This window comes from Maylandia zebra, linkage group LG15 (genome assembly GCF_041146795.1).
Source record: "Maylandia zebra isolate NMK-2024a linkage group LG15, Mzebra_GT3a, whole genome shotgun sequence".
In the NCBI taxonomy this organism is placed as follows: Eukaryota; Metazoa; Chordata; class Actinopteri; order Cichliformes; family Cichlidae; genus Maylandia; species Maylandia zebra.
Genome location: NC_135181.1, coordinates 37180586 through 37202390, shown reverse-complemented (window position 1 = coordinate 37202390; position 21805 = coordinate 37180586). Strand labels below are relative to the sequence as shown.

The window sequence follows — 21805 nt, the reverse complement described above, 5'->3', positions numbered from 1 at the left end:
TCCTTCCACCCCCACCCCCCTCCACACACACACACACACACACACATATGCTGCTGTGCTTCTAATTATGAGCCATGTTAAATCTGCCTTTTATCCAGAAACCTTTCCACCCCACCCCAGCTTCCCATTAGAAACACTGAAAGCCAAAAGATAAATAAAACAAATGCAGCCCATTGTGATTTGCAGACGCACAGGGTGGCACTATGTTGTCAGACGACTGGGAAATATACAGAGACAAGTCCTGGCATTTTGCTTCTAAATACTTCCCTGCTATAGGGTTTCCTGGAGGTCACAGGGGCTGAGGTGTGGCTGCTGCAACCTTAAGCTAACCCCCCAACCTCTAAACTAAATTCACCATTCAAAAGTATGCAAACATGTCAGCCAATTCATCTTCCTCTCTTGCGCTCGCCAGAACCAAAGCACAGTTTTTGATTACTTCATCTATTTATATTATAAACAAAGTAAAATCCAATATTCATTGCTGGAGTAGCTGAATAACATATATCAGATTTACATAATTATAACTCAACAATTATCTACCTGATTTAAATTCAGTGCATACAGTTTAAGCATGTTACATTACATATGTTCTTTATGTTGGAAAACTCCACCTACTACAGTGATAGAAGGAGATATTTATATGTCAGGTATCTAAGTGTGAGTAACTTCTTTAGACAATGACTTGATTGTCTTTCACACATTTACCAGAACACACACCTAGCTTTTAGGTAAGATAAAAATAAATAACCAAGCAATATACACACAGAGTGCCCTTTGGTTCCTATGTGCCCATTTTACGTGGCCTTTATTATCTGCGTGTAATCCAGCCTGCCTACAAGTTGGGTCCGTGTCTGCTGCTTTCGTCACAAAGCTGTCAACAGTTGTGCCCCTAGGTCTATTTTTGATGCTTATTTATGGCTCATCTATTCTAGACAGGGAGTGGGGAAGCTTCGGGGCCTGGGGGGTCCAGGAGACAATAGATAAGACAGTGGTGGACCACAGTCAACAGCTTGCTGGCTAGTTTTACACTTAAAGACTCGAGCGGTATTTATATTCAACGGTGATTGAATTTGTACACCGATGACTGATGTGTGCAGTTCGTCGGAGTAACACTAGACACTGTGGCTGTGTTATGACAACGGGCGAGAAATTTCAACGAGGCTGCACGCCAGCCAGCGACCCAGCCGAGAAAACGGCCCAAGCCCTCCCGCCAAAGTAGGACAAAAGCACCTGTTCCCTATTCCTACTTTAGCCGCTCTTTTCTTTGCCGGTTTTTGCTCTTGCTTTTCTTATTTCTTTTGCACTAGACCAGGACTTTTTTATGACTCTCACACCATTACCTCTTGCTCACCTCACAATCTGTCAGTCTCTTTCTCTGTTCTCCCCAAAAGCCATAAGTGCGAACCTGGCACGAGCCACGGATAAACGATTCCATACATGTGAAATAAAGGCATGGCACTAATAATAGCCATTACAGGCCCTGCGTTCTTTTCGGATTGCGCCCTCTCAGAAGGGGATTAAAAAAAGGCTTTTCGGGCAAAGCTGAAACAATGACGAGCAATAAACCAAATATGCCGAAAGGGGACTTGTTGGGAGAGGTGTCGACAACGTCATTAAACCTCTAGAAATTAACCAGTGAAGCTGAAAAAAATGCAAGGTTTTCAGGTGGCAAGCCATAGTCTCACCTTCCCTCAGGGCAATGCTTTACACGCCACATGTTGCACTGCACTTCCCATCATGAGCAGCCGCACCACCAGGCCCGCAGCAGCCATGCTATACAGAGATATCTTTTTCCAAATCCAGATGCATTCGTGGCAGTTTCTGTCAGAGAAGGCCTGGAGATGCACTTCAGGGAGAAGCAGGGCCCCATCTGTTCTGCGGCACTGCGGTTCTGATACCTCGTCTTCCTCTGAGTTCGGCGGTTTACATATCACAAGAGCTCTGGAAAGGCTCAATTAAGCAATTCAGATATTTAATTTGTGCATCAAGGGCTCTGATCCCAGTGATCTCTGGAGCTGCGCCACATTTAAATGTGGATTCACAGCTGTTTTCTTAAAAATCCACCACCCCATTACAACCCCCCAAGGAAAAAACAAAACAAGGGGGAAAAAACCCCCATCCTCCCCCAGCGCGTCACACACTAATGGGAATATGTGTCTCCCACCCTCTCAGACAGAAAGCATCACAGCGTCAGTCTGTGCATTTTAAAACAGCTCTGGTCTTCTATGCTGGGTTAAGGTATATTGCATATGTGTGTGTCTGTGGGTATATGTCTGTCTGCGTGTGGGAGAGGAAGAACGAGCAAGTTAAAGAAGAATGTCTCTGCTGTTCTGAATAATACAAAAGGGTGAAGGCTTCAGCCTCCTGTCTTCTTTGGCTCCTCTTTTGCATGTCTTCCTTTCCTCTTAACATCCAGACATCCAGACAAGGATTATTGGCAAATTTTCCAGCGTCTGTCAATCGAAGTCGCACACACGCACACACAAACAGTTACACCAGGGCACACTTACACATACGCAGAGAGGTTTTTACTTTGTATGTAAAGGGTCACCACTTTTCAACAGAGCAACTTCAGTATGCGTTTGCATTGATTCGACAGGTCTCTGGTACTCTCTAAACGGGATGCTATTCTTCCAAAAGATATTCCTGTATTTTGCTCTTTGATTTTGATGCTGGTGGAGGGGGCAGTCTAACCTGCTCTCAAATCCACCAGAGCAGATGAGATCAGGTGACTAGAAAATTCATAGCTTATGATTTACATAATATTCATACTCATCAAACTATTAACTGACCCCTAAGGCCCTATAGATGAGGGCTTTGTCATTCTGTCATTGATTTGCGATGAGACTTAGCTCTGAGGGGGCTAAATCGAGCCAAATCCACGCTACCCCCCACCCTCCTCCACAGCATAACGAGACCGAAGGATGTCTTCACTTATGGGTAAAAGGTAAAGGATTTTTCCTTTACTTTGTGACTTGTTTGTTGATTCCTGTGCCTAAACCATCTTTCTCATTTACATCTGACTGTCATAACCTTTCACTAAACCAAATCCAAAGCCACAATTTTAGCCAGCCCACAATCACAACAAAGTCAAATCCATACTTGCATATATTCGCAGTCTTTTACTCCCCAGCGTACCATGCATCCCCTCCACATGCCTTTCACACCCAGCACACAAACACCTAGTCATAAATTGCAGCATTAGCTCAAATAATGATTGCACAGCGTGAAAATCCAATGGCTGGGGCTTAATGCCTTGGAATCGCCTTGTAGATTAAGCTCGGGGTGTGTATTTGTGTGTGCTTGAAGAATCTACGAGGGGTTGGGGGGTTGCTGATGGATCAATAGGATTTCTGTGGTCAGTGCCTCCCAGCCAGGAACCTTATAGAGAGTCTACTGGCGTTACTCGTTTGACTTTGTTATGGCATGCATTTTCTCACTGCATTTGATGGAGGAGGTGGGGTGGGAGAGTGGAGAAGCAGGAAGGCAGAAATATTCATGTAGGTATGGATATTATTGGCACCCATTTGCAACTATGTAGGTCTTAACGTGATTGCATCCAAGTGTGTGTGTGTGTGTGTGTGTGTGTGTGTGTGTGTGTGTGTGTGTGTGTGTGCGTGTGTGTGTGTGTGTGTGTGTGTGTGTGTGTGTACGTGTGTGTGCGTTTGAGTGTAAAAGGAAGGGTTACTTTTGGGAGATGCCATTCCCTGGGCTGCATGTGTATTAGCGGTCTAATGTTCATGTGAATAATTGATCAGGGCTTCTCTGTGTTTTTGATAATTAGTTGATAGCTTCTTAGCTCTAAGCCCTGAGATTTCTTGCATACGTGTGTCTGTGCAAGTCTGTGTGTATGTGTTTGTGTGTGCACGCAGGCTGGGGTGGGGCTAAGTTATCTATTTCTAAGGTACCTTGGAAACAATAGTGCCTCGAAGTCATGCGCTCATGGATTAACTTTCCTCAGAAATTAAGCAACAGTACATACATTTCTTTCTCATTAACTACCTACATGTCTCACACTCTCTCGGAATAAAATTTATTGCAGCTCCCTGTTTTTGAACCTCGTGCAAGATTAAAATACAACTTTTTTCAGTCATTATTTATATACTTATAAAATAAAAATGGCTGACATTACCTACAAGACTTTTTTATGCATGTCTAGTAAACAGTCTAGTTGTTTCAGACAACAATAAACATTGCATGCATGAAAAGATATCTATTGAAATTCAGGTCTGGCCTCTCACTGGTCTGTTCCTCTTGCCTTATTGATTTTTCCATCTTTCATATGCTTATGCATCAAGTAAAAACAGAATAGGAAAGTTTGGGCGTGCTTGGTTCATCCTCAAATCCCTGCGCTGATATCAGACAGAGAGGAGTGTTTGTTGCCATCATCAGCGACCTTGAGAAAACAAAACAATCTTCCCATTGCAGCACCCAGACCCGCAGACATGCTTTGTTTTTTTCTTTCTCTAGCATGTAGTGCCACACTTCTCCTAGCCTGCGTGCGCAGTTGTTGTATCAAGTTTCTGCTGTTAAAAGCATCTTTTTTATGTTAATAATGTATTAATTACATATTTATTAAGCACACTGTTACACTGTTTACAGTGGTTTCCTGTATTAGTGGCATCAGTGTGTGTTGAGGTAAAGCCCAGGCAAGCGTGCACAGCTTCGTCAGGCCCGTGTCTTGTTTCCTCTCAGCTCAACAAGGCTCAGGACACATGTACTCGGAGCGGAATGGAAGAAGACAGGGTGAGCAAGGGCAGGGCGGGAAAGAGTCCGTGCCCAATCACTGTCTCGGTTTTTGTTTTGCTGGGGGGTTTTTTCAATGCGGGACCTGGACAAGAAAACAAATGCCATAATGTGTAGAGACGAAACGATGCGAAGCTGGGAAGAGGGAAAGAGCACTGCCAATCGAATGTGCGGTATTGTAGAGGTCAGAGGTCGGCCTCCGGAGTCCGTTAATGCGGTCACCGTGGGAACCAATCAATCACAGTGCCTCAGCAATATCGATCAGACATTGGGGCACACGCACGCTGAAACACAAAGAATTCTTTCTGACACACACACACAGAGGACAGCATACATCCACTCACACAAACCTCTCAGTCTCGCTCTCAGTCCAACACACAGTAAGTGCATATGCAGCGACACACAAATGCTCATTCAAAGCATCTAGGTAGGTAGATAATTACAAGGCATTACAAGAAAAATACTTCGAAAAGAAACGGCTTGTTTTTTCTGCACTGCTGAGGACTAAGCACTGAATAGTATCTTGGAGGAAAGAAGATTTGCACTTTCTACTTTCTACACTTCTCTTGAAAAACCTTTACATCTACTTGCAGTGAGTGAATTTATATTATGGTGAGACTAGAAATACTGTGCTCGACTGATTGCAAAACAAATGAATAGAGCATGTACAATTTTAAAGCACGCATCACAAGCTGATATAATAAAGAACCTCTTTTCCACCAGAAGCGCTTTCATTTTGGAGTGAAAGAAAGATGCAAGGCCTGCTGCATCTTGTGTGATATTTTCTGAGCTCACAGATGGCCTGTGGCATCTCAATGGCTCTTAAGAGACATAATAACAGTCTAGGATTTCTGTGTGCTCAGTTGGAGATAAACCCATCGGCATTCTCCATTACCTGATCTGCTGGATTAAAGATAGATGCATACAACAAGCAGGTGCTATAGACATGCTGATGGGCATTCGTGCGATGTATATATATACAGTATATAGTGTCACATACTGTCGCAGGGCAGCTCAAAGCTGGACGAAGGAGCATTCTCATAATAAAATAGTAAAATATAGATAAAGGTGACACTCTGGCTTGGATACCTTATATAGCACAACCAGGCCAAGTGAACCTTTGTGCTGAACTTTTGTGTCAACCTAAGGTTTAATAGACACAGCTGCAGTGAAGTTGAGAGTGTAACAACAAGCATTTTGTATATAGTTGAGGTAACCCCTGGGTTTAATTCAGCAATGGCTAAATGTTTTCATTTATTTGCTGTTCAAGCCATTCAGTTACGTGTCTGCAGCTGTAAAGGGACTTAAAGCATCAGTTCAAAAGCAACAAATACATATCCGAGTAGGAAATAATTGACTCTGGTTGCTTTATTCCTTAAGCTTGTCTGCTGTTTGACAAATTTAGTTTCACTGGGTGCATTACCACCAGTATTATCATTCCTCTGCTCTCTGTGTAGCCCCCTCCCGCTTGACTAGCAGCAGCACCTGCCACCTGCTCATTTTCCCAGCATTCTTATCACTGTGCCAGCCGAAGGATCGAGGCCGAACATGGACTGGAGGGCCACGATAAGCATAAGCTGACGTTGTTAAAGTGAGACGAGCGAATACCGGTCCTCTATTCTCACTCTGCAGCATGAACAGAAAGGGGGACGTCATCTGGATCGTGAACACTGTCCATCCGTCTCGGCCTTCCCACCAGTTCACATACCATTGTTGGAACATCCAGGGGATTTTGTCACTCGCTCTGTTGTTTTTCCTGATGGATATAACTCTATTTGTGGCTTGGGCAAGTTAAGGATGTCAAAAATGATTTGCAGCAGGATTCAGTAGGCATGTGCTATTTCGTTTGACCTAAAACAAGACGCTGCCTAGATGGTATCAAATGGTGACCTGATATTTTTTTTTTTGTGCCTTTATTGTAGCTTGGTCTTTGTTAAGATGTTATAATGGCAATAAAGAAATAAACAGGTTGATAGTGAGGTTTTATCTCAGGTCATCAGGGTTGTGTGTGCTCTAAAAGTAAAACAAATATAAACCATTTTATGATTCCTGATACATTGCTGGCTAATTTGTCCAAATCACAAAAAGAAAAACACCAAAAACACGTCGCTCCTCAATTTAATCAACGAGCTAAACTGGAAGCGAGCTTCGGTACACCGTCAAGCTCGGCGTAATTAAGTGTTTGCCACACTCTGAGAACAACAGGCACGGTTCTAGGTAAATTAATGCCCGTTCCCAGGTGAATACGCGGCCTGTTTGGCTCAAGGCGAACAGATGCCAAGACAGGACTGCACCAAAGAATGGCTGCTAGAGACGCGCAGGCATTGATGTCAGCTTCAAATCTCACCTGTAGTACTCCGAGACAGCATTGATTCTTGTCCAACAGAGATAGAGGAAAGATAGAAGCACAGCTATTGTTTATGTACGAGTCGTTTGAGGCAAATAAACTCACGGTCTGCGAATGTGTGTGTTCTCCCCCCTGTGTTAAAAAAAACCACGATTCTCTCCATTCATTAAGGCTCCACAGAAGGAGATTCTATTAATCTGTTCATTAAGCCACATCAAAAATGGAACTACTTATTAAAATCAGATCCAGCTGTGTACTCTCGTTAAAGCCCACCGTACCGTACGAAGCTTAACAATGCTCGTGGCACTAGACCAAAACCCGGCCTCAAGAAAGGGGGAGAAAGATTCTCGTACATTGGCCTGTTTTGACTCGACGCAGCGTGATAATTGCTCTACTCTTAGCAGGGGGCTATGAATAAACATTACTTTTGTCAGCGAGCATCTGAATGCTCCATTTCCAATTAATTTACATTTGCCTAGAAATGGAGGGAATATCTGCTCTTAATCACTATGTTTTATTTTCTCAATTTCCCCCAAGTCTTTTCTCATTCTCCCATTCCCTGTCTGGCAGTTCCATTCCCCCCTTCTCAACTGGGCTCTCCTTTTTCTACCTCTCTCTCCCCCTCTCTGGAAAATCCCATTAATCTCAGCCAGTGGTTTTGAACAAAAGCTATGGGCTAAGCGATTGATCCAGGGCATTGATCCCACTCGCCTGAACGATCATAAAGGTGTTAAATTGGTTTCTTGGAGGATATGTATTTTTCATCACTGGCTGCTGCAAGTACAAGTTCCTGCTCGGAATTTCTCTCATTTCTTAACCAAAAATTGGTGATGATATTAAAATATTAACTAGATCACACCTTGAAAAGCACCTGTAAATGTGTATTTTGAGGCCAGTTTGAAGCAATTTCTCGGGAGCTTGTTTTCTGCATGAGCGCCAAGCTCAGAAGCAAAATTCCTGTAATGAGTTTTGCTTCATCCAAGGACAGGTGGCAACTTGGGATTGTTTAAATGCGTACAGTTGAAGGAGGAGAAGAAGTGTTTTTTCATGCATGTTGCCCTAAATTATTTCTTGAATTCATAGAGTATGGCTAAGTTCATATGGCTCAAATCCATTTATGTTTTTTTTAGCCACAAAATGATAGCAACGTTAAATCACCATCTGACCAATTTCAGAGCGTGGTTTTGGCATTTGGTAAGAATTTCAAGAACAAGACCTTCCTGTTGTTCGTCTGTGGTGGTTTTGGTTAGGCTTACAGTGAGCATGTGGAGTATTTTCATGTGCTATGAAAAGTATTTGCTGCTGTGTCCATTCACCAGCCTGTAATTATCAGATTTTATTACCTTGAGTCTGATGCTAGTGGAAATTAAAATCTCAAAGAGAATTCCATTATTACCTGAAAAATACTTCTCTCCTTCCTCTTCACAGTGCCTCACCAGCAGTATTACATTTTTTCAACTTTTCTGTTTAGAAAAATTCATTTTGCAGAATGTGTTCAACTTTGAACTTCTTGTGTAGCACCGTTGCTACGCACACTTACCAAAATGTGTTCACATCAATTTGACTTATTAATCAAACAATGTTTCCTTTTTCATCTGTTAGCACTGAATGACCTGGCTGTAACTCGTGCTAGCTGGCTTTATGTATTTAAGGAAATCATCGTGCCAGTTATCTTGACGTCAATATCTATATTTACAGTGTTCGAGGAAGCAACCAATTTCAGTAAAGAACATCAGCCTAGCAGCAAGTGTTTTTATGTCTTGGTGAAATGAGGAAGGGATAAAGAAGAAGAATCAAGGAAAAACAACAGCTTTTTTTTCCTACTATGCGTCATCATTGCTGGAAACGGTTGGCAATTAGAAGCCTTATCTAAATACTCCATGACTATGTGGTGAGACAGGAATTAAACCACTATATAAATCTGCTTTATTGCTCTTTTGGAGCACACAAACTGCTCATTTGAACTTTGCAGCGCCATACGAAGGTGTGAATACATTAAACTAGGCAATGTTTATAATCAGCCGCTGGCAGTCGTCCAGTTTTTTTTTTTTTTTTCTGACTGCGTTTTCTTTGCACAGAGATAATATTCGGCCCTTTTGCCCTCATGTAAAACACAAGACAAATTGGTTGTCGATGTCGTGTCAGAAAGTTCATTTTATCTGAGCGAACAGGCAGCAGTGTTGGTAAGATCAGGCACCGTGACTGTTGCTCATTTGACAGAGCAAAGGAAGAGCTTGTCAGGGAAACGACTCGTGTCACTGGAACTTAAAAGGTCAGTGAACTGAACCCCGTACCCCTGGTCCGCCCACACGCCTGTCTATCTGTCACCAGTCCCCCTCTTCCAAGCGGGTGTCCCCTGCCCCAGTCTAGCCTCCCATTGCCCCCCTTTGATGACCCAGGACTCTTGTCAGAGAAGAGCTTCCAGGCAGGCAGAGTGAGGACAGGCCTTTGATGAGTATCCCGATACTTGCCAGCACCAGTGACATACAGTGGAGTCCTTTGAAGAGCCTGGGCCTTACATGTAATCATTCGTACACACACGCACACACACACACTTCCAACATCCTGAGGTTGGGGAGATAAAGAGAATTGGATTAGGGCACAATATAGAAAACACCCTCTTTTGAGCGTCTTACTTGCTTTCTGATGGTTTTAATGAAGGCATTTCCCTTGCACTTGAGTGACTACCAGAGTGGAACCGCAAAAATAGATGTATATAGGAAGGAGGCGGGAGAGAGACAGACCCTGTGATGCTGTCAAAAATGCTAGAAAAAGTCAGAGCAGCATTGCCAAACTGATGAAAGAGAAGTGGGAGACATGAAACGTTTCAAGGCAAATTTCTCACCGTGCCATATCTCTCGTATACGCGTCATTTTATTCCATCACAGTGTGCTAGAAGCATAACGACTTTTTCTGAATTCAAATATGATTTTTTTTAACTAATGACATTTACCTTGTAGTAAGAGAAAATGATGTAATAAATATGTTAGGAGATGCCAGATACTCACATCTCACTTTTTGGTTAACAACAAAAAGATGTGATCAAACAAATCTCACAGAAAAAAGGAAATCCTTCCTACTTTGGCGTAATGTCAGCACTAAATGCTTGTTTTTAAGGTCAAAACAAAACCAAATCACTTTTGAAAAGAAAAACTATGTTAGGGGAGCGACAATTCAAATACAAATACAAAGAGCTGCTCTATATCAAGGTAAACAATAAATAGTAACTCCAATCAGGAGGAGTACAGCAACCAAATGACAACTGCCGTGCAAGTAAAGAATAGTCAGGCAGCCCACGTGTCGTCTAACCAAGTGTGTTGTCTATTGTTGTGTCTTTGTGGTGGAAGGTAAACAAACACTGTTTGCCACCAGCCTCAGATCACCAGTCAAAACAGGCCTAATCAACAAGAGATAGACTTCAGATTAGGCCATATCCAGTGTCGTGTCATACAAGGTAATAAAGGTGGAATGAAAGTTGTTGACATGAAATGAGTAACTAAGGTCACTTGATATCAAACAATCTGAACCCTTTATGATTTCCATGGAGCACCAAAAAGAAAAAGACATTCCTTTCAAACCTTTCCGCGATACACCATCGATCCACATTCTTCATACTGCAAGCTTTGGATGCCCCTCACAGACAGTTCTCACATACTCAAAGCAGCAGACCCCTGTGTGCTCAGAAAGACACATTATTCCCAGCAAAGCCACAAAGTGCACACTGTTTACTGATAGAAGAGGTGGGAGAAGAAAGAAAGAACTACTTATACATTTTCCTCATTCCATCCCTCTCACTGTGTTCTCCATTTTTTTTTTTTTTTTTTGAGTCTAGCTATGTAGAGTAATGATTAACACGGTTGGGCATGGGAAGAGACTAGCAGTCACAATGGAGGGGGTTGTTTTGGTTCCCAAAACCACTATTTCACCTGTGTCAGCTTCCAAAGTTTACCTGTCAGGTCCCTGGGAGCAGACGGCTGGTATTAGAGGGGGGAAAAACAAATGGGGGGGGTGGACTATTTAATCATTATCATCTGTGGAATCACTCAGAAACTCCTGGCAATGGGCAAACAGATAAACCTGGCAACATTGTTAAATCAGGCACGCAGCAAAGTGCTTAACTGTGTGGGGAAAGGTTCACATGAGAAAGCTTTAGAGTGCATACAGGGGACTTTTGAGCTTTGTGTAAGGTTGGGAAAAAAATGCCTGTGGTACGCTACTGATCAATAGTGATTGACCTGTGAGAAAGCTTACCCGGCAAACAGCTGCCTGTGATATTTACAAGCCGCTACGGCTGACAAAGTGCTTCAGCTTTTTTCAGCGCTTTTTTTTCTGTGGGTGGCTCTATACTATTTGGCTGTAGCCTTTATTTCTCAAGGTCTTTGTACAATATTATCACCGCTCTACATTTCAGATTATTTGACAGACTGGATTTTCTAACAGGCATTTTTAGCATTTGGAAAAAACCCAACGTGCAGTAAAAATGTTTAGAGCAGGTGACCTCATAGACTGATCGTGGAGCCTGTAAAATGATTATAGTATTTATGACACAATCTTAACCACAAATTTTAACAGTGTGACTTTGCTTACAAGTTCCTGTTTAAAACTTGATTTGTTTTCAGTGACTTACAGATATAAGACTTTAATTTTTGGAACATTAAACACATTTTGTACAGTTTGCACATCCCATGTTTTCTACGCCCCTCCTGAACACACAACTCTGTGTGTTGATGACTGCAAACCCGTCTAAATAACATGTAATAAAAGAGTGCAATGAAAGACATGCAATCTGCACTGATGACAGTTACGGTATTGTACATCTGGCATTCAGTCTCAACAGAGACTGTTGTTACAGCTTTATAAGAGCGGAAAAATAAACACCTGGCCTGATGTGGATTTTTGTATATGCATCTCTAATCAGGTGGATGACCAGATGAAGCTGCTGCAGAACTGCTGGAGTGAACTCCTCATTCTCGACCACGTTTTCCGCCAGGTGGTGCATGCCAAGGAGGGCTCCATCCTATTGGTCACTGGCCAACAGGTAAGAACTACTTCCAGCATTTTCCACTCCTTTTTTGTTTTTGTCCAATCTTGTATCACTCAAACTCTGAAAAAAAAAACCCTTTTCTTTCTTTCTGTTAAAAGGGGATTTTTCCTTCCCACTGTTGCCAAGTGATTGCTCACAGACATGTCGCCTGATTGTTGGGGTTTCTTTCTAAGATTATAGGCTCTTACAGTTTTTCTCAGAGCATGAAGACTCAAACAGTGAATAAATAAAGCACTCAGACACTCATGCTGCAGCATAGTGAGTGGGTGGACAGATAAAAAATGCAGCTAAATGTGTTATTTTCTTTTACTGGTGGTCTTTGAGGAAGTTGGTGGGAGATGGTGCCTGAAGCCCTAACAAGAAATCTCAATGCATCAGAATGCCATGTGCTGATTTGTGTTTCGGCTTCTCACACACACACACACACGCACACACACACACACACGCACACACACACACACACACACACACACACACACACACACACACACACACACACACACACACACAAGCACTCACAAAGCAAGCTGTCTTTAAATACACAAACCCAAAGCAAACATAGAAGACTCACTCGGTCTTCAGTGATTCTCAAAATCGCACACAAACAAAGGCACATTTTAAAAAGAGAAAGAGAGAGTGTGTGCAGTCACAAAGGTGCGAAACTGCTCATCATGAATATGCCTCTGACCAATCAGATGGCTGTCAGTGAGTTGAGAAGTCATGCATTATTGATTGTCTTGCACTGCAAAAACATTGCTTTTCGACAAATGTTTTACAACAATAGATTCTGGCGAGCGCGTGTGCACTGTGTACAGGGGGAGTCCTTTTAATTCCGCGATTCTGAATGAAGACAAGGTCACAGTCGATTCTGAGCATGGGTGAAGAAGCAGCCAGTACTGCCTCTAGTGGGAACTACAAACTATAACAAATAGTGCTATGGTAGTAGTAACAGGTAAATGAGAGTTTGAAGAAATAAATAAATAAAAAGGCAGAAGAAGCGGTGCAAGATTGTTGAACAGATGGACGGAGGGAGTAAACTGATGGAAGGAGACTGAGTTGGATAATAGGAGGGAGAAGAAAAGAAAGGAGGCAGAATGAGGTAGAAGAAGGCAGAAATGTGCCAAAAGTAGAAGAGATGAGGATGGATCGGGGAGGAGATGATGAGGCGAAGCAGATAAGGCTGTTTTAAAAGGCCCGAACAGCGAGGTGCAGGAATAGGGGGAGGAGGAGGGGCTGATAGTCAGGGGAGGTGCTGGATGGCGGTTTCGTTTTGCATACTTTGGTTAATGAACAGCTGGTGTTGAGGATGTGTGTGTGTGTTTGGAAATGTATGCATGTGTGTGTGGGAGGGGGGGGGGGGGGGGGGGTCTGAAACAGTTCATTATCTCCTATTATTCTCCACCTGGCCAGGGGTGACAGCACAGTGATAATGCAAGGGATATTTAAACCGCAGTAGCAACACCACCCAAAGCAAATGCTACACAAACACAATCAGGACTTGATGGGAGAGCGCTGCACCGAGTCTGGCAAAAGCCTTCTCTGACCTTAGTGCCCAGTAAGAAGCAAATCTGTGTTGTACATGGAGTACATGTAGTCCTCTGGTCTATAAACTATATATCAGTATTTTTAAAAAGGACCACGTATTTGTAGTTCTAACCTTTACACAGAGTGGCTGCATCAGGTTAGAAGCATAGTCCCAACAGCAAAACAGAGGGCCATTTGTCCAAGAATGCAGAGTGTGCAAAATCTTAATTTTGAACAGATACTACAGTTTTACAAGGTGGATTTTTTTTCCCTTTGGCAGCCCAAATGAAATAACACAGCTGGTATTTTATACTATTGAATTGCCAGAATGCCCATATGTAGTGTATTATGAGGAATTAACCAAACGATGCCATAACACGAAGCAGCCATTGAGGCCTTAGTTCATGCCGTAATTAATCCATTGTTGCACTGAAACTGATTGCACTTTGTCCTCAAGTGCATTGAGGCAAATCACCACATTTATTCTGAAATAAATTCGCAAAGTTTACCAGGAGATATTGTACTGCTTTTATTAAAAAAATGTGACTGAAGGACCAGAGCTTTGCTCATATGGAGAATTTAAACAGATGTTTCTTCCCTCTTGCTTTGAAGCAAGCTGCTTCTTTGCTCTTGCCAGTCATACGCTCCATTCATACTGACATTTGAAGAGAAATCCATTGAACTAGCAGATTAACTGCTACAGCCTGTCATTTGCCTTCTGTCTTGCCCGGTCTCATGTCCCTATGTTTGTTGTCCCTTGCTTGTTAATTTTATTCTTTTTTTTCTGCCTTTCTTTCTCTTTACTACTGCATGTCACCAACAGCAGTGAGAAATGACCATGAGTGCTTGTTCTTTATCCTGTCATAGGATCAAACACACAGTGGAACTTGTACAAATGTGAGCAAACATGAAATGACAAAGGCTGGACTGATCTGTTGAATGATTTAGCAAGGCCTCACAGTGTGGCAGTCAGCCGGCTACAAAAAAACACTATAAGAGTGTTCCTGGTGTGTATTAAATTCAAATGACTATATATATATATATATATATATATATATATATATATATATATATATATATATATATATATATATATATATATATATATTTAAAGTCATATATACACACCAACCTATTTTCACCTTTCATATTAATCCTAATGTTCAGCAAAGACTATATTTATGATAAGTTAAGATTTGAAGGTTTAATCATATATTCGCCCTCTATGTCTCTCCAGGGGTGATAATAAAGTGGTATTGATTGATTGATTGATACGCAGGTCACCAGAGTTAGTGCTAAGTCTGCTATAGTGACACTATAGCGTTTTATTTGGTCTCTCTTTTTACTTAAGGCTGGGAGGCAATAACCCAAGGCATCACCATCAACAGTCCAATCCTTCAATGAACTTATTTCATGCACAGTTGATTTTATGTAAATTGATTGACACCTTGGAAGGGGGGCAGTGTTTGCTTTTCACAGAGCCATAGCTCTTTCTGTCTCGGAGGTGTTAAGATGGGAAGACAGGGACAGAGGCGTCGGGGCAAAGTGGGAGAGTGCAGTGTAATAAAAGCACACGGAAGGAAAAAAAGTGGGGAAGGCAGATAAATAAATGAAAAAATTGGTGTATTATCAACATGTATGTCCCTTTGACCCTTTTCTTATTTGCAAAGGAAAAAAAACGTATTCCAGTCATCTTATTTACACTGTAAGTAAAATCCAAACTCAAGGCTGCTTATAATTACAAATGGAAGCTCGCAGGGAACCTCTTCCTGACTCGCACCAACATCTACCTTCCCCTGGAAACCCTCACACAGTCAATTATAGTAATGAATTGTCAATAAGTATAAAAATTTAATACGGTCCTGCTTATGGTGAGTGGCGACTAAGGACTTGCCTCTCATTCAAATGAGCTGCAGCTGCAGGTTTGAAGCACACCTGCAAAAGGAGTGTGTAAGTGGTGTTAATGTTTATAGGTTAGACCTAAGGAAGCATGTTAGCCATTTTTGTATCCATGTGAAAGAAGTGAAAGAGAAGTGACAGACTAGAAATGGGTGATTTACTCTGTCACAAACCAAACCACCGTCCAATTATTGCTATGGGGCTGTAAAACTCCCAAATCAGTGATCAACTAAGTGACATTGTGTTCTATTTGGTATCTACAACTATGTTTTCAAAACTTCTGCTCAAACTCCAGTCAGAGTCACTTAAATGCACACATTTTTACCTTCTTCTTTCCTATTTTTTTAAAGGTGGACTACGCAGTGATTGCCTCACAGGCGGGAGCAACTCTCAACAATCTGTTGAGCCACGCCCAGGAGCTGGTGGCCAAACTACGCTCTCTGCAGCTGGATCAACGGGAGTTTGTCTGCCTGAAGTTCCTGGTGCTTTTCAGCCTGGGTAAGTCAGATATATTTTATATCAGCTAGGAGGAACACGGGAATTGAGAGGAAGGGGTGGTTCTGAAACGCACAAAATAGTGAAAGGGCAAATGGATGTGAGGTAGGTGTGGTTGGTCTTTTTTAGATGGATGTGGCAGCTCTTGTATATACGTCTGGGTCTAAAATTTAAATGTATTTTTGGTGAGTACAACTCTCAATAAATCTAGGTTCAGTACAGTGCAACCATACAGATGATATAGGACTACGGGTGGATGGAAGTTTAGATCCACTATAGGCAGGTTTACTTTTTCTATTAGCCAGCTCTTGCACATAAATCTATCGGTGGCATTCCCAGCAGCAAATCTCTCACCTGATCTTCCACCACATCTTCAAGTTTCTAAAGTACAAAATTTCTTGAGAAAGAGAGTATGTCAATATGAAGTGTAAATACAAAATAAATATTGACGTTTTTCTTTTCTGAAATTTAGCTGTTGGTCTTTGGCATCGCAGACTTGCTGCAACAAATGCAAATTAAAGATCAACAATATTAGAAGTCATGAATCACAGTGTGTGCAGGATTATGCCAAGTGCAGTGTAACTCATAACCAGTATTTGAGAAGCGAGCTGTGCATGAGGAATGAGATGTTAGTTTGGAACGGGTGAGAGGGCAAGGGGTCAACAGGGGGGCTTTTCCTCTCAGAATTTGCTGTAGAGCTTTGGAAAGGAAAGAACAGATTTGGAAGGGATCTCAGCTAAAGAAGGGTGAAGGAAGGGAAGGAGGAAATAGGAGGAAGATGAAGAGCGAGCGGGAATTGAACTGGTCGTGCTGTTTGAAGGCAGGCACCAGCCTGAAGTATTTTGGAGACAGACGGGTGGGAGCTGAGGCTAGAGAGTGCATGGGATTTGGGAAGGAAGGTAAGTGGAGGAATATAAAGCTTGATGAGTTAAGGGACAAAAAGAAGGGTAACTTTGATGGCATGTGGTGTGTGTGCGTGCATTCTCCTCAGTGTGTGTGTCTGTATCCCAAAGCTGCTCTCGAATCTCTAAGCCGAGGTCAGACATTGCCAGGAGACTGTCATCTCTGACTCTTTCCTAACGAGTCTGCAACAAATTGCCTCTGAGGAATACACACACACACACACACACACACACACACACACACACACACTGAGCCAAACCTGTTTAACATCCCACATTACTGAAGCCAGTAGTGTCAACATAGGGCCCTCTATGGCATGGAGAGCAACACTGGCTTACATGTGATGAATATTTTCCTCCTGCTTAGCTCCCAGTCCCTTCTGACAACATGTAATTCACAAGAGTCACACTTTCACTTCTTTAACACCTCTGAACAAAGAAAACAGCACTAATGAACTATACATACACACATATATGCGATCAGGAGGAATTAATGCTTGTGCGCATTTGCAAAGAAAGAGACAGGGAGTGTGTGTGTGTGTGTGTGTGTGTGTGTGTGTGTGTGTGTGTGTGTGTGTGTGTGTGTGTGTGTGTGTGTGTGTGTGTGTGCATGTGTACACATCTGTGTGCATGCATGTGTTTGTTTCAGTTTTTTATAGGGTGGGGATGTTGCTGGGGCTCAGGGTCTAAATAATTTGGCAGAAACATCATCCATAATGAAAGGCCCACCTGAGGGATGTGTATCGCCCCCGGCAGTGCCTGTTCTCCGGCGTTGCCCAGGCCTCCCGCAAAAGAAGGCCGGCACAGACGCCATAGAGCTGGCTGAGGGGATCAGCGTTAGCCGAGGTGGTGTTGGTGGGATGAGGGGAGGAGAGAGGCTCGAGCTACGTAGAGCCAGGAGATTACATTATGTGATTAATATCACATACAGCTGAAACTGAGTATGTAATTGGCTGTAAGAAGGCTGAGCTACAAATATGTTTACTTTGGGGAATTAATGTGCATAATGTGTGTAGCATCGGTAGTGGTATGTATATTTAAATATCAAAACACATTATCAGAAGGGTCAAATTAATTTGCGACACAGCTATCTGTGCCCTACCAACAGAGCCAGTTATTAAGGGTCGTAGGGAAATGAGGCATAAAAGTAGATGTACACTGACTGCTGAACTAAAAGATTAGACTCTTTCTGTTTATTAGCCTAATTTAATCTCTAATACTGGTCACTTTACTCTCTAATTTAAAAGGGATGTGTTCATTACGACAGGTTTGAGACTAGGAACTGTTTGCACTACTTTAACACTGTGGCTCTACTTACTTAGCACACACTACATTTGCATCTATTTAAATAAGCATGTTAAATCACGGGATTAAACCCTGAGAAATACCCAGTAATTCAGTGCCCGGACAGCCTTTTATAAAACTAATAAAGTGGCTTCTATAGATTTGTTTGCTTCTCCTATCACAGATACTGCTATCATGATTGCTACTGCTGCTATTACAGCTGCTATCAATGCATCGCTGCTATGATTATCATCTGAGCCCCACACCTTACAGTTGACAGCCAATGCCAATATGGCATGCAGTGCAGTATTTTAAGTGTCCTCTTGTGCAACATGGTGGAAAGTAAAAGTGAGACACTGGGTTTTGTAGCACCCATATTTAACTGTAAATTTAGTCTTTCTCGAACTTTGTTTAAATATACTTTCATTTAACTTCTACTGAAGTTTATTTACAGTATATGCATGCAGTACCAGTCTATAAACTTCCCCTTTTGTCCAGCAGTCAGCTTGAAGCAGCGGGCTCAGGGCAAACACGCAGAGACGAAAAGGCATTGCAAACAATATATAGTAGAAAGCAAGAATTAGAAAATATTAGACATTATATCACAAATTAGTGCCAAGAACTCAATTTCTTATTCTATTTTATTTATTATTGCACTTCTTTCTAGTTTTTATGATTTTGAGTATATAGCGCTCTGTGACTACATGTCTGCAAAAGGTGTTTTATAAATAAACTTTACTTACTCACTCACTTACATACAGCTGGTGATTTCCCATGTGAGTCATCCCCCCTCTCTTTCTGTACATGGGCAGTCAGTCATTCACTCCCTGGCAGAGGAGCTTTTAGTTAAGCCAGTTGTCAATAAAAACAGAGATATAGATGTCAACCCAGCTGAGAGGAGACACTTGTCATGATCTGTATGTGCGCTTGTTTTCGGAGTTATACTTCCTGTTTGCTTTCGTTTTGTTTATTGCTTTATTTTATCTCTTTCTATCACTGTCTCTCACTTTCCCCTGTCACTCCCTGTCTTCGGTGAAGGCTTTTACCCTCTATCAAGGAGGAGATTATCACTCTGAGATCATTGATCTCCTAAGTGTTTGTAGGACTGTGAGCAATGATTGTATGTCTTGGGCATTGAGCAAAGGACACACATAACGGCAGCGAGAGTTTGAGGGCTGTCTGGATCAGAGTTTGGAGAAGGATTACTACGAGTCATTGAGTGTCAAGAAACTGTTAATGGGCCTTTGATTTCCTTTAACAGACTTAAAGACCTAACAGAAAGACTGACAGGCTGTGTGGGTTACAGAGCATTACCAGAGGTGAAGGGACACGTTTGAATTCAGGCTGAGTAAAAATAAAAGATCTTCTCTTTATATTTTAAGCCCTCCTTTACGTTTGAAACCTGGAAAAATTATCAGCTTTTGTCCTAAATCTTCACGATGTGTTTCTGGTTCATCATGTATAGTTTCCAAACTTTGAAAGCAGATACAGAGACAGAGGTCACAAAGTGCTCACCCAGCAACCAGTTAACCCAGCTTAGTGGGTCAGACCTCATCAGCTGTAATTCGGTGAGACATGTGCTGCCAATCCTTGTGAACTGAGAGGAGAACCAGAGTACTGCCAGACCAGTGCAGGGTGGTAAATGGTCCCAGTGGAGAGAGTGCATTTGTGGACATACCTGTAGCCCTAAATAATGTCCTCATACTGCAGCATTTAGCAGGAAAACAGGCAGTAGCGTGCTGAAAATGTGTAACTGTGCTCACTTTGTAATCGTTCATTATTCATCATTCATTATGTTGCTTAAAATCTTTTCTATTGATCAATATATCATGCATAATTATGCTTTCTGTGCAATGCAACCGTTTATTGGTTATATTATTCCTCTATTAAACACGAGTACAGCTGATTGTTTTAGGGTTTGTTCTCATTATTTGCTTGTTTCTATTTTTTTAGAGATGGAATAAATGAAATCAAATTTTTAAAAACAGCTAAATAAAAGCTAAATGTGGATGGCTATTATGTGTCTAAAATAGACCCAGTTATTGCCATTAAAACAACAATAGAAAATATCTTTTGTTTTTCTTTCAGGCATTGTGTAACTACAGATATACATATTTGTAATCTTTATAAGTGATGCAGACCAATGCTGCTTTTGTTTCATCTGTTAAAGTAAACTTGGTGGTTCTCTTAGTGATCAGAAATGGGCAGTGTTGTCCATTCATAAGAAATCAAGACAGGGCAGCCAGTGATTCAAGAGCTGCCTCAGCAATTCAACACATTAGCCGTCTGTCAAGCGATTAGTCAGTCACTGAAATTGGAGTTTAGAGACACCCACCCATCAAGTCTTTGCCACCCTTCATCCCTCTCCATCCATCCAGGCCTCTGTATTGTCTCTTGTCTCATTGCTCTGTCCTTTCTCTCTGTTTTTTTTAACATCCATCTTTGTACAGCTCAATCTATCACTACTCTATCGCCACATCCACCTCCATTGGTCCTCATTCATCTTAATTCACTATTTATTTCTTTACTTCCTCACCCAACTTTCACTTCACCTCTTTTTCTATCCCTAAACATGGCCAACATCACAAACAATTAAATGTATAGATGGATTCAACTTTAAAAAATAACATTTAAGTTAGTTTAATATCTAATAGTAACCAGTAACTGCTTTGATACTGAAGATATTTACAATTATTTGAATTTAATTCAGATTACAAGCATTATAGCAGATTTTTTCATCCGATCATACTGCTTTTAACCATTCCCGCCATTTGAATTCCACTTTTTACAGCATCAGAACCCAGTCACCCCCGTCCCCATACAATGAAACATCTTTCATTAGCATGTTTTGTGTGCCACACAAAACGTTTTTTCAATTTTTTTTTTTTTTTTTGCGCGCTGCGAGGTCAGACACCAATCTGCTGACAGCAACACAAAGCAGAAAACGTGATTAACCTTGATGAAAACAAACAAGTTTCTCTCCCTCTCTATATTTCTTTATCATTTTTGTTTCCTCGCACAATGAGAGAGAAAAAAAGATATAATTCCCAGACAGGTACATCCTAATTAAGCAACAGCCGAGGCTGCTCAGAATCAATACACTGATCCCTGGCCAGTGAGCAGGGGAGCTGGATAACGCAAGCCCCCTTACACGCACACGTACACAAACACACACTCACATGCCCATAAAACATGGCAAATATTCATTTCCTGAAAAGAATTCAATCATTTAAAATTCATTCAGGAATTGATTAAAACTGAGAAGCAGTGACAGTTCAACATTTATTCTATTGAGCCATTTAGTAGAGCATGCTCAGTAATCCGTGTTTAATAATGTTCTAACAAAGTTTAACAGATTTTTTCTCCCTTTTTGGAGGCAAACTTGCACTTGGCTACAAGTCAACAGAATGGAGCATGATGTGTACCTTTGGCCTGATCAATACGTGAATAAAGTATAGTTAGGGTGTACATGTGTTCTTATGCCCTCGTCTTGACTGAACACAAAATATGATTCTCTTTTCCTGTTCTCTGGAGTCATGTGGATGAGCCAGTGCATACATTAAA

At 41.7% G+C, this 21805-nt stretch overlaps 1 protein-coding gene across 1 annotated transcript in view; it reads left to right on the top strand.

Moving 5' to 3' along the window:
* Nucleotides 1–21805, top strand: part of nr5a2 (nuclear receptor subfamily 5, group A, member 2) — a 70535-nt gene that overhangs the window by 26810 nt on the left and 21920 nt on the right. The window contains exons 5-6 of the mRNA XM_004561999.4: nt 12012–12131; nt 15911–16058. Coding sequence (XP_004562056.1) covers nt 12012–12131; nt 15911–16058 — 268 coding nt within the window. The remainder of the gene's footprint in view (nt 1–12011; nt 12132–15910; nt 16059–21805) is intronic.